This window comes from Corapipo altera, unplaced genomic scaffold, assembly GCF_003945725.1.
Source record: "Corapipo altera isolate COAL_440 unplaced genomic scaffold, ASM394572v1 1, whole genome shotgun sequence".
Classification (NCBI taxonomy): Eukaryota; Metazoa; Chordata; class Aves; order Passeriformes; family Pipridae; genus Corapipo; species Corapipo altera.
Window position 1 is genome coordinate 36,998,180 of NW_020884873.1, and position 16,768 is coordinate 37,014,947.

The following is a 16,768-nucleotide window of genomic DNA, read 5'->3' on the forward strand; positions in this document are numbered from 1 at the left end:
GGATGATGGGTAAAGTATTCTTCAGTTACTGTTAGTAATTGTAGAATGCTAAAGAAACTTGAGGATCAGCATAGGTTGTCAAGGCACTGATAAGTGAAGTGGTACTGCTGACAGTGTTTTGCTACCTTCTATTATCCAGTAAACAGAAGTATTTTACATGCTAGATTCTATAGAGGTCAGTCTGATTTGTAGCAGCACTTCCAACACACAGCTTTCTGTAAAACACATGGTGTGTTCCATCAACCCCCTGCCCTACTTTATGTGAGGTCTTATTAAATGGCATCTTTCTCACTGCCCTGATGTTTTACCTATGTCTTGCAGGTGTTCCTCTGTTAGACTTCAGTGAGGAGCACTGCCTACTCCCTTGACTTAATGTGAAAAGGTCTGTACAGCAGGTTTTGAGGCAGTTTATGTGTATAAGCTTTATACAGAAAGATTACGCTGTGTGTGTGTCCACTCTAAGGTTCTAAGTCTTCCTTGAAACCCTTGTCTCTTTGGATAGTCAGACAGATTACTAGATGATAGTTGCTGCATCTGAGCCACTGCACCAGTTCTCAAGTTCATTTGTGCCTGTCTTCCTTAGGAGGCAGTACAGTGTTGTACTGTGCAGTTCTGTGAGTGCTGACTGGACATGCATGTTGAGTGTCTGCAGCTGCTGTTCACTTTGTTATTGTTGAGGTGGCCACGAAAATGAAAGCATTGATTCCAGCAGGGACATAGCTGTAGCCACAGCATCTGCAATTGAAGTGCACATGTCAGTGTCTTGCTGCTGGACTGTGGAAAAAGAAATCCAGAGGAGGATATCCATGGTGTTGCTTTGGGTGTGGTTTTTTTACCTTCTTTTGTGTAGGGAGGGGGAAGAGCAACAGATGGCAGTGGACTGTTTAGGATGGTATACTTCTAGCCATTTGGCTGTGATAGTTTTATCCTGTGACTTTACCTTGTGTTTTCATAGACCTGGCAGCTAATCTATGTACAGCTGTGTCCTTGAAGGGAAAGCTTGACAACAAAGTCCTAGCTGTTCTAGCACTGCCAAAAGGGGCAATCCCATTTTATGTCTTCCCTCCCCCATTCTGTCACTTGCAATGTCTTTGGACACCTCTGGCTCTTAGCTGAGTCTGCTCACCCTCACTAGTGGTAAGAAACAGAGCTGCTTCTTTTGGTGGCTGCAAGCTGTTAGATTAGATTAGCTCAGCTCTCTTGGGTAATTGCATCCTTAGAGGGCCTGGAAGGAGTCTTTAAATCAGCAGTGTGTCCTTGTGTAAATAGCACTGAGTCTTTCCAAGACACTGGTTCTACATGAATAGGCTTAAACCACCTATAGAAAAAGATTTCTCTTTTTGTTCCCCAAAGCATAGCACTGGTCCTTTTCTTTCTCCTCATCTTTGTTTGTTCTATGGCATTTGATTTGGGAATTCAGACAAGGTGAAACTTGAGCATACAAAGAGTAAAGAACCTCTTTAAAAGTCCCCCTTTGCATGTGCCTGTTGGTTCTATTCTCACTAATGTTCTGGGCCATGAGATTTTATTACACAAAGGAGAAGGTCCAGGGTGAGTGCTTCCAGATCCTCAGTTTAGCCTTCATTTATTGGCAGGCAAGCAACATTACTCAATTGTCACTTGAAGCAAGTCTGCTGTCCAGGCTCTTCTGACAAATCAAAAGTTTTTCCAAATAAAAAAAAATAAACTGAAGGTTCTTGATGTACTTTTACAAATACCCAATAGCATCTTTTTTCCTATTCTTTTTTCTGGTGCATGTGTTGTAGTAGACATGTAGGTCAAAAGATTTTCAAATGTTCAAGTGCCATTGAAAATGCTAGGAGTTTCCTCAGCCCATCTCCAAGGTGGCATAGGACTTCTGGCAAAATTTTTCAAAATTTTCATTAGCAGCTGGACATTTGTCTAATAATGGTCCAGAGGTTATGGTGAGGCCATTTGAGGAACCCCAGAGGACACTCTGTGTTCTGTCACTTAATTACTAAAACAACAACAAAAAGTGGTTTTGTAAATGTGACTAGTTATTAAGATATGTTTTCCTTAAAAACATATTTGCTGAAGGAAGCAGCTTAAACCTCCTTCCCAGGTTTCTTAAAGACCATCAAAATGCATACGGCAAAACAGAGTCCTACCTGTTGCTGCCTAAAATTTTGATGGGAGTAAAGAACATTAATGTTGTTTTATTAAGCAAATAAACTCTGTATACTGAATGTCTGACTGTTTTTTCCTATTTGAAACTGATTGTTTCTTGAGTTTCTAAAAAATCAAAACACAACTAGGAGTCCCCCAAATCCTTTTTAAAGTAAAATATTTTAATAGAAACAGAACAATCCAAATAAGGTTGCTACTATGAGTATTGGTGCCACATGCATCTAAGAAGCTGAAAGTTCAATTACAAATATTTCCTGAGTTAAGTCTGTTGCAGAAAGGAGTAAACCAGTCTTGGGCATCATTTTGCACTTGCTCACTTGTTACACGTGTTCTGGATTTCCAACCCCTTTTCCAGTTGAACCGGGGTACTTCTGTGTAGATGAGTCTCTAGACTGTTACTGTGTTGGAGGAAGAGTGTATTTAGTTGTTGCATTTTATTTACAGGGCGTAAAGAGTGCTTGTAAGGACTTTGTCTTACAGTCAGGCAAAATGGAGGCATGTTCTAATTTCATATGTCACTTATAATTAGGCTACTATAATTTCTATTCAAAGTACTTTTCTATATCTATTTAATTTTAAGATTTTAATGTAATAGATTGATTAGGAAGTTCAGAGGCATGACTTTGAACAGACCAAGTAATTTCTTTCTGCGTGCACAGTGAATTAGTGTTGAAATACATCTGTATTTTTAGGTTGTGAATTGTATGAAGTAGTTTGTGTTAATATAAAAGGTAAATCACACTTATACTTCTGTGATATAGGAACTTGTTTAGTGTGTAAATGGCACTTGGTCTCTTTATGGAGTTCTTTGAGTACTTCATGAAGCTGTGTTCCTCAGAGGGACAGTGACAAATCTGTTACTGCAATCTACAGTTCAATTCTGTTTAAGCACTTTAGTTGGCAGATGTATTCCATGAAAAAAAGAATGGGAATTTCCTTTGAAGACTAGCCTAGAAACTTAAATGTGTAACTCCTTTAAAAAACAGGGAGATGGGGTGGTGTTGTGTTATGCTAATACCCTTGTTTACTGTTCTCAATTCAATGTACTAGAATACCCTTGTCTTTATCTCAAATATGAAATGAAATAAGGTATTTCTCTTACACAGTAATTCCATTTAGAACTTAAAAAAGTACCATCTTGGCTGTAGTGCCATACTGTCTTTAGGCATTCTTAGAAAGTATTTTATCTGTAGAATTGGGAGGGGGTTGATTTTTTTTTTTTTTTTGGTCAGCCTTAACATAGTATAGCACTTTTTGCTGTCAACTGCCTTGTATGTGTAGATCTTGAGGTATATTCTAATATTTCACATCAACTAGGTACCATAACTAAAATGTGTTGGTCATGAGTCAGTGGAATCTGGCATAAGTACTCTGTGGATATTAGCATTTTTCAAATACCTATTAACCTGATCAGACATGATTAGCCATGGATGTGGACATACAGTCTTCACATGAGCCTATACAATTTGGTAACTGGGAGAATAAATTAAAAAAAAATAAATTTTTTTTCATTGTCCTTCCACCAGCCAAGACTTACATGCATGGCATACAGCTGGAATGACAAAGTCTCACCAATACTTCAAATCTCTTTGAAGTTTAAAATAATCTAAAGGAATAGGTCACATTTTGGGACAAATAAGCGTTTTGTTTTCTGTGCTGTCTGCTCTTCTTAAACCACCAGGTTCTCTTTTCCTAACTCTGTTTTTAATTTTATGAATTTAATAGTAGTCCAGTGTTAGCTCTTCTCCTATTCCAATGCCTGTGATGCCCCTTTTAAAGTAGTGCAGAAAATAGTCTTTCCAAAGTAAATTTGTTAAATAGTGTTTAAATTTTGATGATACCTTTTACTTAATTTATAAAAATTTCAGTATTGTTAAATTCCTCTTCTGTGTTAAGTATAACGCGATGTTGAACTGGCAAGAGTTGTGCTGTGCAAACTGATCTGTGAAATCCATTAGCAGCACTCAGAATCTCTTTAAATAATAGGTTTGTGAGAAGAGTGGTGTAACCCCACATAAGTGTTTTCAGTTGCTGCATGTCTTGGATTTACTGATATTCTGTCAAAATTTTAGGATCTCTGTTTTTCTAATTATTGGAAGTGTGCCAGAATTTCTGGGATGTCTGTGTGTCTAGAAAGAGTACAATGGAGTAAAAGGTTACTTTTTCTGGGGAAAAACAAATCTGAAGAGCTTCTATGTGCTCTGTTTCTGTAATCTGCTGTAGTGAATTCAAGACCTCTTATAATAGCTACTGCTTATTTCGATATCTAAATTGTATCTATTTAAATAATTTTCTGTGGATGTATGCAGAGCGTGGAATTCTTGATCTTGTCTTTAAACTGCCTCAACTATGAGGTGCCCTGGGACTTCTAGGGTTGAGAAAGGTTTGAGTACAGCTTGTGGAATTTTCTACTTCTGTAAAGCATTGCTGAGGTTTTGTCAAGATGTAGAGCAGAAGGGATGTTCTTATGTTTTACGTATAAAAGCACGTATACTGCACAGTACCCCGTGATTTACACTTGCTGGGACCAAAGCCACTTAGTTCCTCATGCAAAAAGCAACAGACCTCGATCTCCCAAATTCAAATATGGTTTTGGTGGTCTTAGCAGTCCAAATCTGATGCATATTTTGCTTGTTGAAGGCATTAAATTTTGAAGTAGCAGTTTGGCTTTTGTTGGGTTTCATCTTGTCTGGCTTGCAGAGATGGTGGTCTGGGCAGTCGCTGTTAGCAGAACTTGCATACAGTTTACAGCATTTGATGCAACTCAGTTTGCATTAGTATTAGTGCTAGTAACCAATCTACAGTTGATGCCAGTATCCTAATAATATGTTTTGAAGCAATTTTTTGTATCAAAATGGGATAACAGTGTAGGGGGAAAATCCCTTATAGCTAGGCTTTTGTTTCTTTGTCTCTTCACTTTCCCCTGCCCTCAGGTGCCTTGCCACATGTTCCCTTTGGAGGGATTAAAAAGTAATTTCTAATGGGAACATTGAAGCCATTTAGAATTCTAATTACAGATTTCTAATTAGTTTCACAGTTTTGACCATTTCTTTAGTGAACTGTTGGTGTTTGAGGCATTGCTTTTCTCAGTATAAAGAAATAATCATTAAAATACTTCCTGCTGCCAAGATAAAGCAATAAATACTTGATTAGAAGGAAGGTTTGGGGAGGCAAATTCTGTCTCTTGCTCTTCTGGATATCCTGGTGGTAGAGGGAAAGTAATGCAGTTTGTAAGTGAAATGGGAGGAAGTTTGGTTGAGGAGTGTGATGGCACTGAAGAATGAGAATAAACCTCAGTCAGTTTATTTCAGGTTTGAGTGCTTAATAGCAGACCTTGGTAATTTCTGATTTCTTCAATCACTTGTGAAGTTTTAATTTGTCCTTATAAATAATAATTTTAAAGCTTTATGTAGTTCAGAAGAAAACTACTGATCCCTCTAGGGCTGCTGGGTTGGAGCTTTAGGTGCGTGTGCCATCTCTGCTGTGACTGCCAAGTAGGAAATGCAGGAGATTCGGGCCTTGGTATAGATACTTTTTTTTTTTTTCAACTGTTTCATTCTGTATGTAGTAAGTAAGCCTCCAAAGAACATATACTTGCTGTTTCTTATCTGAGATCAAATTCTTTCAACTTCGATGATGCATATCACTAAGATGTACTCTATCCACCTCATCTCTTTCACAGAGCTGTTAAAAGGTGTGTCCTCCCCATTCGTGATACTCTGTTGCACCTGTGCTTGTGACCTGTCCCTTGTTTGATACAAATTCTTTTTTTTTTCTAAGATCAAATAGTTCAAATGGTTTCCTTCTTGCTTTTGTCGTACAATTATAAGCTACTTTCATTTTTCTCACTTGCTACTAGTACAGTGATGCTAGGTTTGTAAAGCAGCCAACTCTTCTGGTGCTTGTGTGTTTAATTTTGCTGCTTTAACCATTTGCAACAGGCAATTTGCAGATTTTAGTTACTGCAGCGTTGCAAGGGGTGATTTGCATAAAAACTTAACAATACATTTAATTTTTTAAAATAAAAGCACTAGTAGTGGTCTTAAAACATTGCAAAAACTTAGCATTTGTTGAACAAAAGCAAATTTTGAAGTTGGAAGCATCAGTTGCTATACAGCAGTAATGATACTCATAAATAGCAAACAGATTGTAAATGATCTCTAACTTTAAATGTCATGTGTTTCTACTCTACAAAGGTATAATGAAATGGAGAGCACTCATTAAATTTTTTATTATCAACTTGCAATCTGAAGTAACTGTGTAAACTGTTTCTGTATTTTCCAGACTACATTTTATAAGAAGATGAAGAACAGAAAGCAATGTGTTCAAGATACTGAGGATCAGAAGCATGAAGGCATGGAAGGTAAAGTCTGTGCGTGTGAAAATATTGAAGTATATTGTTCAGGTTCAAGCTGTGAAGGTCAAATTTTACATTTGCACTCTCAATTATTATGCTGCTTGTTTTGAAAGAAGTTCTAAAAACATAACCACTATCTCATAATATTTTTCATTGTCCTGTGGGGTCCCCATATTATTTCCTGTCTCTTCTCTTTTTTTACTTGCTGAATTCTAGTAGCAAAACAAAAATGGTGATAACAATTGTTATTCAGAGAAAATAATTTAGAGTAAAATCTCTTGAAGAAGAGTTCATGCATTTTTGTATTCTGAAAACACTTTCTAACTTTAACAAAATCAGTTGCATTTTTTATTTAATGTACATGATTAGGTAAATATTTGAGAATATTCAGATTAAAATAATTCTATGACAGGAAAACTAAAATTAAGGTAAACCATGTGTATATAAGATAATGCATATAGAATATGCTGGTCTAATTTATTTCATGGAGAGAGTGCAAACACAGAAGGAGGAATAACTCAGGAAAACTATGTCTGAATGACTACATGGCCAGTAGGAAACACTGTGATGCTTTATTGAAATAGGACTAGAACTAACTTTCCTTCGTTTTAATGGCAAATACTAGCACAGTAGTCTATGAAATACATTGTATAGCTTTTTTCAGCTGAAATACGTTCTTTCAGCTGCTCCTCTGACCAGCTTCTTCACTGCATTAGACCTGAAAACTTGCCTTGCTTGTAACTGCAGAAAAATTGTATCTTTTTACTGCTTTATTATTCAAATCTAGAAGGACTTTTTTCAAAAACGGTCAAAAATTCTAAGTGTTAACATTAATAATACCAGGTGAAGAAAACGAAGAAAGCTGTTCCTGTTCTGCTTTGTTGTATGATGGCAACACGTGCCCCATCTGTCTGAACTGCCTTCTAGAGCAAGAGGTTGGTTTTCCTGAGAACTGCAGTCATACCTTCTGCATGACTTGTATTCTTAAGTGGGCTGAGGTAAGACTGAGCACCAAGGTGTGTCTTTATTTTTCAATGAAATCTATTGCATTTAATACTTATAGATGTTTTTTAAGAAAGTTACAGGTTCTGACTTTCCACAGAAGAGTTTCAATGACCCCTTTATAAATAGATTGTAGAAAACTTTCTCCTTAGTGCAATAAAGTGTTTTCTTTCACTAGACAATCTGACTTAGTAATGGTTACTAGAGATTAGGGATCAGTAAACAAATTGGTGTTGGCTGTTTGGAAGATTAGACAGTGTTATGTACATGCTGTAATATTGCAGTGTTATGAGCTTAATCATACTTTGTGTTATCCCTTATGCTGTTTGTCATAGTGTCAACTCTTAGGGCTGAGACCAATATGTGCTCATATTGTCAGTCTACAGAATGAGTCTGATAAAACCTTAGTTTTCATCTCAAAGGCTTAGTGCTATTCTGAATAAAAAAATTCATTTTAATTATATCTGTTGTTTGTTCTATGTCATTAAAACTTCGTTGATAGTTCTGGAACTTTAAAGAAAAATTACTTGAACAAATTCTTTATGATCTTGTTTTGTTTAGTCCCTTTTCCCTCACATATTTTATGCAATCATTGCATTAAGTCTAGTGTCTTTACTGTCCTGTAACTTTTTCAATTGTCAGTATAAAACACCAAATTAGTATTCCTGTTTACTCCAGGTGGTTGCTGCTTTTTGTCCTGCTTCTGCTTCTGTGCATTTGAATTCGTTGCTCATTTTAGTAGAGACCACTGCTTGGTTTCTTTGCAGTATCTTTCTTTTGAAGTAAATTATGATTTTGGTTGCAGTATATCCTTTAGAAAGTTGGTGTCACTTGTATGTATGTATATATGCAATATGCTTATTTATTGTGTGGTGTTTTTTTACTTGCTATATTTTTAACCTTAATTCTTGTGTTATTTGTTCCTGAAGGCAGACAGTAACATAAATCACTTTCTGAGGAATTTGTACGAACTTCAGAGTAGTAAAAAAAAGGTTATTATATGAAACTTGCTTTAGATTCACAAACCAGATGATAAACAAAGTTTCCTGTCGCCATATTTTGCAGTTGATTCATTGCAGTCATTTTATTTCTGAGGGAACAGGAAATTCTCATCCACAATTTTACCCTGACTTCCTTAGCGTGTTGCTATAATGACAGCTGAAAGGCACTAAATACTGACATGCACAGGGAAGCAGTACAGTGCGTGGACAGCTTCCTACTGGATTTGAGTTTGTTCACATCGTCGTTAAACCCAATGCAGAAGAGAAGTTTTGTTGTTCTGAAGAGGCAGATGAACGATATGACATTTTTCTTGTCTTGTCAGTTTATTTTTTGTGCCAGAAGTGCTATCCAAGTAGAATAAAAGCGACTGCTCGTAAGAGTTGACAGGTAAAGTAGATGTGATGCCATAAAAATGGTGTGGGGGCATTTCTAAATCTACATAAGGCTGCTGCTGTTGCTTTTCATTAGTGATGTCTGATAAGTAAAACCTGCCAGGCTTCCTCTTCTGAGGTTACTTGACAGTCAGGCCTGTTGAGTTCATGGAACTCCATTGCCTAGTCTGGTAGTTTTAATTAGAAGTAAAGGGGCAAAAGAAGTGTTGAAAACTGGGTGACAGATGTTCAGAAGCTTCAACTTTGAGAAGCAGATGAGGTTTTATAGATGGAAATGATAGAAACATAAGCATGTGGCTGTTTAAAGCATGCTCATGCCATGTGCTTTTTTTGTCTGCTATTAATATTTAGTAACTAAATGTTTGTGTTCTTTTTTGAGAAGTGTTGCATAAGGTTTAGCTTTCTCTGGTGGTTCTTGGTTGATCATAACTAAATAATTGACAAGTAGTCAAATTTAAGTCACTGAGTAATAAAGATATAAAAATGATCTGCTGTTTAAAAGTGTGCTACAAATTCTAAAGATTAAGTATTTTTATTGGATATAAATAAATTGGTTTTAGAAACACTGTTTTCCTGTCTAAGTGCTCGAGAATAAGAAAATTGAGAATAAGATCATTGAATGAAATAAAAAAAAAAGAGGCTAATGTTCACATCAATCAACATACTCTTTTGTATATCTGCAGTTGTGCTCCATACATTTAAAGGCTGTGTTCAAGTTAGATGTTTCCTCTATTTTTCTGTGTTGGGTCTGGACTTCAAAATATAACAGGAATATAACAGGAGAAACTACTTCTTTAAACTGTTGTTTTCAAATTGTACATAATCATGATTCTTCTGAGAGTTTATGGCTTTTGTGTATAACTGTTTAGACTCTAAACAAAACCAGAGTAGTTTAGACAGATGGTAAGAGTTTGTTTACCATTCTGCTCCCTCTTCAATCTGCAGGAGATTTTCCACATTGCAACTGCAGTCAGGTGTCCAGTACCAGCATATCCTCTGTCTGCAGGCAGCAGCCGTAACACTTTGAAGATCTTACTTTTTAAGAAGTGAGAGAGTGTAGATGATTGTGCACTTAAGAGCCATATATAAAAATGGCCCTTATTCCACGGCGGGCTAAAAAGGGATAAAACATTTGCCACATAACAGGTCTACTGTATTAGATCCTGGTGGATAAATGTGAGCATTTAGTTTCAGAATTAAGTAGCAATACAGTTCGGTGCTGTATTTCTTTCCATTTGAGGAAATATGTCTAACTGCCTAAAGAAAAGGGAGGGGGAAACCAAGAATCCCCACTAAGAAACTTGTCTTCAGATTTAACTTTTGGCTATGTTTACTCTAGTTAATTGTGGCACCTGAGCGTATTGCTGTGCACTAAACTCAGTTGCCTCTGCTATTAAACTCTCCTATGCTATTAGACTGTCACCTTGTGTGCCTTTCCAGTCCAATTTGGGGGAGGGGGTCCAGTGGGTCATGGGGACCCCAGACAGTTGGGAGGGCAGACAGGGCAGTCCTGCTTGGAGGGTCGGGGGTGGGCAGTGCGAGAGAAATCCTGTAGTAAAATATGTCCATGGGCAGGATGGGCTCACTAGCCTTCTGGCAGTCATCCTAGGAGAAGGACAACTCTAATTCCAAACCCGGGCAGATGGAGCTCGCTTAGCCCTGTAAGGCCATCCATCTAAGAGAAGGACACTCTAATCAAACCTATGTCCTGAGGACCTCGCTGCCACTGTCCAAGCTCACTCGGCCCTGGCAGATGAACCCTAGGATTAAAGGGTGGGTCCAGTCCTGCACATGCTGTGTCTCACCTAAAAATCCATTGCACAGGCCTGAAGGTTATACCCACATTTGTAAAGCCCTGTAGCGACAGGCGAGGGATGAAACAGCAGGTGAAAGGTGCACTGGAAGCCGCAGACCCAACCCTGCATGCAGGCGGTTCAGGACATTGGTCGCCTGAGACTGACCCCGGAGATGACAGTCTCCTTCAGCAGCATCCTGAATGACCAAGCAGCCTTTTTCAAGGAGAGAGCTGCTTGGTCCACTCAGAGAGGGGCCTAGAAAAGGTGGCCTAACCAAAACTCATCTCTACCCTTCACCCCATTGGTTAACTGCGACCAACGGGCGTATCTCGCATTGGCCTCTTTAGCCACCAGCGCACTTGTAGCAAATGTGGGTAGAGCCCCTCCCAAATCTTTGTACGTGAAGCCCAGCCATGACTGACTGTGTGCCTTTGGCCATGCTAACCAGTGCTCTCCCAAGCACTGCTGGGCAGCACTTGGTTGGCAGACTACTGGGGGCTGTTTCGGTTAGGCACCTGAAGATTAACATAAACGTCCCTCATCCTGGGCCAGCTGTCAACCACTTCTGTAAATGGACATGGTGTAATTTACTAATGAAGACTTTCAAACTTGAGACTTTGTATTTTGTATTTTAGTGAGGCTATGTTAGAAGATCATAAAAAGTAAAAGGCACTGAATCTGGAGCTGAGTTTATTGGGCATGCCCTTCAGTGGGAAAGTGGAAAGACAGTGTAAGTGAAGAGTTGCTTTCAGTATAAAGAACATGTACATGATAAAATTATTCTGCCCACATACCAGAGAGGAAGCTTTGGCTATTTTTGTGTGTAGAAAAAAAAGAGGGGGAGGAGGAAATCAACAACAAAAATCCCCTATCTGGAGTCTTCAAAAACCATAGGTGCAGTTGTTTTACACCAAGGGAAGTAATTACATTAATGTGTTTCTCTTGTATGTAATATCACAAGTAGATTAAAACTAGTTGGGTTAAAACTAAATTTTTGAAATTTTTTTTTCTGATAAACTTGTGATTCAATGGGTAAGCACATATGTTCTAGATTATAATAATTGGTTCTGAAAGGTTTTAGGTAACGCTAATGCAAAGGGAAGTTAATTAAGCATCTATGGCAAACATGCACAAAGTAGCTAAAAACAGCTCATCTAAGAAAATTGTATGCATTAGATGAAAACTCTCTACTTTTGTTTTGTATTCTATTCAAAGAAAACAGTGTTAGAGACAGTAAACTTTTACTTTTCTGTAGGCTTTTTAACTTCCCTTCTGTTCTTCAGAGTGCTAATAAATGTGCTGAAGATTTCTATCCTTGCTTCTCTGTTAATTATTCTTATGAACCATCATCAGAGAAGAGTGTTAAAAGTACAAATTCAGTGTTGTCTGCATTATTACAATGTTTGTGTAAGAGACATTGATTTCAGTGATCCTCACCTACCAAGCTTATTTCTCTCATGCTCTGGTCCTGGTTTCACTCATTAATTTTTCCTCATCTGGAGGATTTGAAAGTGGAGTATATACAGCCATGAATTCTGCAAAGTATTGGAGCATATTCACTGCATATACACTGCACATGTGTATTTTTCTGAGGGTAAGGAGAGTTTACCTGTATGATAACTGGAACTCTTAAAGTGTATTCTTTCTAATCTGAATTCCTTCTCTCCTAAAGGATATAGGAAGGAAAGAGCTGATGTGGCAGCAATCTCCACAGTGATCTGCAGTGCAGATTAATGAACTAAACATACATAAATGAACTAAACATACATTGTGTTCAAAGAAACACAATCTAAAAAACCAAAAATAGCAATGGAAAAAATGTTCAAGTGTATCCAAGGTGATATATACACAGACAGTGCATCTGAGAAGTGATGTACAGAAAAACTGTATTAATCAAATTCTTTCAGTGCAAAAGTCTGTATGAGTGTTTTTTATTTTGACTTCAGTTCTTCCATGTCACTGTATTGACAGATTGGCACTATTGGAACTTGTCAACATTTTATGGCAATTTTGAATTGGAACTTAAGAGCTAGCCAACTGTGTGATGTAGGTAGAGAGAACTGTTTAGACTTATAACTAGGTAGTCTGCTGACGAGGTGTTAAGACAGTAACCTGTTCTTATGCACTCTGTATCTTTACTATCCATGAATGATATTCCCCCCCCCCCCCAAAAAAAAAACTCTTGTCAGAAATAGGGCTTTCCTAAAGCATAACTGCAAAACCTTTAAATGTACCTGCTTTTTAAAAGTAGACTGGAAGAAAGTTGTCTTGAGATTTTTACATGCTTCTGGAAAACACTGCATTTTTTTATGTCTTCTTCCTTTCATCAAAATGTGGAGAGGTGCTTGTGACTACATTTGGTGTAATGGTCTCCCTTTTCACTGAAGTTGGAATTGTGGGCATTTTACTCTTATTATGAGATAGAGTGAAATATACAGACATTGTTTTTACAGTTTAAACCTCACCTTTAAACCTGAATTTAGTTAGGAGAATCTGGTATTGTTTGTGTTGTTCAACAGGTTAACTAATAAAAAAGCAGTAAGAGTGCAGGATCATATTTCTTTTTGGATCAGCTTTTCAATACAGTCGTTGATGAACAGACTTTATTGTGGGCCACTTGAAGAAAAAAGAATTAGGGGGAGGATTTACTGCAGCAACTTGAATTCCATACTCGCATCTTGTTACCTCATAACGTGGAGCTTGATGAGATGGGCATATCTGCCAAAGTTATTTTATGTTACTGAAAACTCCCAGCTGGAATATAGTAACTGCTTTTGCCTTCTTTACTTTGCTCAAATGCTGTTTGAAGTGATGCAGTTAAAGTAAGGGACAATTACTCCTTGAGTTTAGAGATCACAGATTTGTGGTGCTGAAGCAGTTACAGGAATATTGAAATTAAGTTATGCCTGTGGAACTAAAGGAAGATTTTTTTTCAAGAAGGCCATAAAAACCAAATAAAATACTTTGAAATTATTTTTTTGAAAACTTAAGAACAAACACACACATGCTCATGGATAGCTTTTCAGGGCTTGCAGATTTTTGTGAGCGTTTAAATATTTTATCTAGTGAATTCTCCAGATATCACAGGATAGATGAAATCACTACAGAGTGATCAGTTTTAACATGAAAAACCAAGTAGTGTCATATGGAGAGTAAACAGTCAAAGACATTTTGAAGTGTGCTGAGCTACTATTTTTCCAAGAAAAGAACTGTTGGGAAGAAAAGCAAAGCAAGTCACAAATACCAACTGTGAGGTTCTAAAGATATTGTTGATTACGTTACATTAAATGTTCTGATTTTTAAAGCTATGCATGAAACTGTGGTTCTTCTGAGATTGTGACACATTTCACATGTTTTCTCCCTCGTGCATAATAAAAGTGATAGTTGCTCATTGGACTAGTTCTGTCTCAGCATTTTTTTTATTGTTTTAAATATTTTCCCCAAAAAGGACAGTCTACATTCAGCGTTACTTAAGATACTACCTAAAGAGGAGAAGCCTCAGAAGAGAGGAATTTCTAACTTGTCTTTTATGAGGAAGGCTTAACACCTTTTTTACTGAACCAGGTTCTCAAAAAAGATGAGAGATGAGTAAAAGGCCACCACTCCTCATAACTGCTTCTTGTAATAAATGTAGTTAACTTTTTTTACCTTTATTATTTTCTGTGGCAATACAAATCCATCTTGCTGTTGGGAAAATGGAACAGAGAAGTTTGGTTTGGTTTGTTTCCAATTAAAAGGTTGGTTGGGAAAATGGAACAGAGAAGTTTGGTTTGGTTTTTTTCCATTTAAAAGGTTGGTTTTTATTTGTTAGCAGACAGGTGAGAGCTAATGCATGTTTAGACAGAAGCAATCTTTAGTTTTCTGTGGGGTACCCGACAGTTGTACTCCCCTGAGGAGCCTGAGGGTGCACATGCAAGTGTCCTGAGTTTACTAGAATATCTTTGTGATAATGTTGCAAACTTACACATAATGCTAAGGCTATAAAAAGCAACTGAGTAGGAGTGGAAGGAGTATGTGATGTTTCTGAATATATCTGAACTTAATGGTAGGTTTTGACTCTTCCAAAATGTCTCCTCCCTTTCCACTAGTGTATATAAGTGTATTTAGTTGTTAAACATTTGTCCAGAAAAACTGAACATTGAACATTTTTCTGGTGGAGCAAAAACACTTGTTATTTGGATTGCTGCTAGTAACACATTATTCTGTGATACTTCATTGCAATGAATAAACCTAAATTACTGTGTCTTAAACTTGGGAACATAACTTGACATTCATGTATAAATTCAATGTAGAAAGAAATTGCATTCTTGGATAAACTTTTCAGCTGAGGTAAATCCTGAAATGAGAATGAAAATGGCTTAGCAAATTAACTTCCTCCTACCTATCTTTTACAGTCTAGTATATCTAAAAATCAAAGTATGTACCTTGAAGTTTGCAGCTGATTCAGCAGCTACAGTGCATTGCATGTTGTCAAATATCCCAGCTGAACGATACTGCACTGCTGTGTTACTGTGAGTTTGGTTTACCTTGACTACAGGACAAAAACTGTCTTCATGAGCTGAGTCCTTAGGGAAGTGTCTTAATAACCCAATATGCTTTTCTTAGCCAGGGCAATGGCATTGCTAAGAGCAATGGTATTCCCCAAAAAGGAAGACTTTTAGTTAGGATAAAATGTCAGAGCATCAAAAGGATAGGTAATGGCTTTGACTTACATTCTTGTTCAACAACTTGTTCATGAAACTACTCTTAGAACCTTTTTCTTTGTTTTGTATGATTATTTTTTTTTTTTTTAAATCAGAAGCTCAGAAACTTCCTGATTGCTTGATGTTCGGGGGCTGGTAGGTGAAAAAGAAGTTGAGCACTGTTTGAAATTGAGAAAAGAATAGAATTAACTGGAAAATTAGAAGCCCTGATGAAATGACAAGACTACAGTTCACCACTGAATTTCAGGGTGGAGTTCCTATACAGGTTTCTCACAACTGCTTGTGCAGTTCTAATACTGCATCTTGCTTGCATAAATAAAAATACCCTGAATAGCTCTCTGAAGTGCAGATATGTGCTTCTTAAGGGCATACAATTCATATAGTGGTTCTTGTTCAGCAAGTGAATTGGGGCTGGAGGCTGGCTGTGTGTTTTGGTTTTTTTCTTTGTTTTAGAAGTGTTTTGAACTGAGCCTCTGAAGGCCAGCGGAATTAAGGGGGGGGTAAGGGGGTAATAAATAAAAAGATGTAATAATGATAACAAAAACCAACAAAGAACCACCCCTCCACCAAACACGTCTGGAATTAAAATGAATAAACAGTTCTCTCACAGGAAAAAATCATACCCAATATGGATTTTTCTGAAAGCGGATTCCCTACATGATCCAGTTGAGTGGAACTTCAGTTGAAGCTTCCCTATTCCATGGCTAATAATGTTTTATTGTTTTCTGTGTTCATGTGTTTTATCTGATGTAGTGTGGCCTCAATAAAAGGGCATTTAGGTGATAAGGGAAAAACAATAAATCTCTGTTTCCATCAAACTATAGGGTAAAATAGCCTTCAGTTCCCTTTTCTTGCAAAATGATTTGTAAAACTGTAGTTGTGTTACACGTTGGGATCTGTTCTCTTGTCTGACTGCAGAAAAAGAGATATGGTATGGTCAAATAGATAAGCAAGATGAGGGAAGGTGTTGCCCTGTTTGCTTTTAACCTTACCAGTTTTGTGTTTTGGGGGATACACAACCCAACACACTTTCAGTTGAAAATAAAATTAAGAAAATAAACTTAAGAACAGTAAGAAATGAAGTCATGCTTTTCAATGTGTTATCAACATTAATCTTATATTGAATCCAAAGCACTGTATCAACTACAAATTAAAAATTAATTCTGTCCCAGCCAAAATCAGGACACGTATTGGCATAAAATCAGTTACCTAAAAAGCATTAAAAAATGAAAAAATGCAGGTAGCTTGATGTAAAATGCTTTCCTTTTTTGAACACAAGTTCTGTGTTACATTCTTGTTTCCTTTAGATTTTTCCCCAAGGAGCTAGCTGCTTATATGAAACAAAATACTGAGTTTATGGATTATGTG

General features: G+C 37.1%; 1 protein-coding gene across 5 annotated transcripts in view; it reads left to right on the forward strand.

Moving 5' to 3' along the window:
* SCAF11 (SR-related CTD associated factor 11) overlaps nt 1-16,768 on the forward strand; it is a 49,349-nt gene that overhangs the window by 8,871 nt on the left and 23,710 nt on the right. For 4 of the 5 annotated variants that reach the window (XM_027658623.1, XM_027658654.1, XM_027658616.1 and 1 more), the window contains exons 2-3: nt 6,433-6,511; nt 7,349-7,503. In XM_027658623.1, the coding sequence (XP_027514424.1) occupies nt 6,451-6,511; nt 7,349-7,503 (216 nt within the window). In that variant the 5' untranslated portion in view covers nt 6,433-6,450. Of the gene's footprint in view, nt 1-363; nt 383-6,432; nt 6,512-7,348; nt 7,504-16,768 lie in introns of those variants that run through there. The other variant, XM_027658631.1, reaches the window with a different exon arrangement.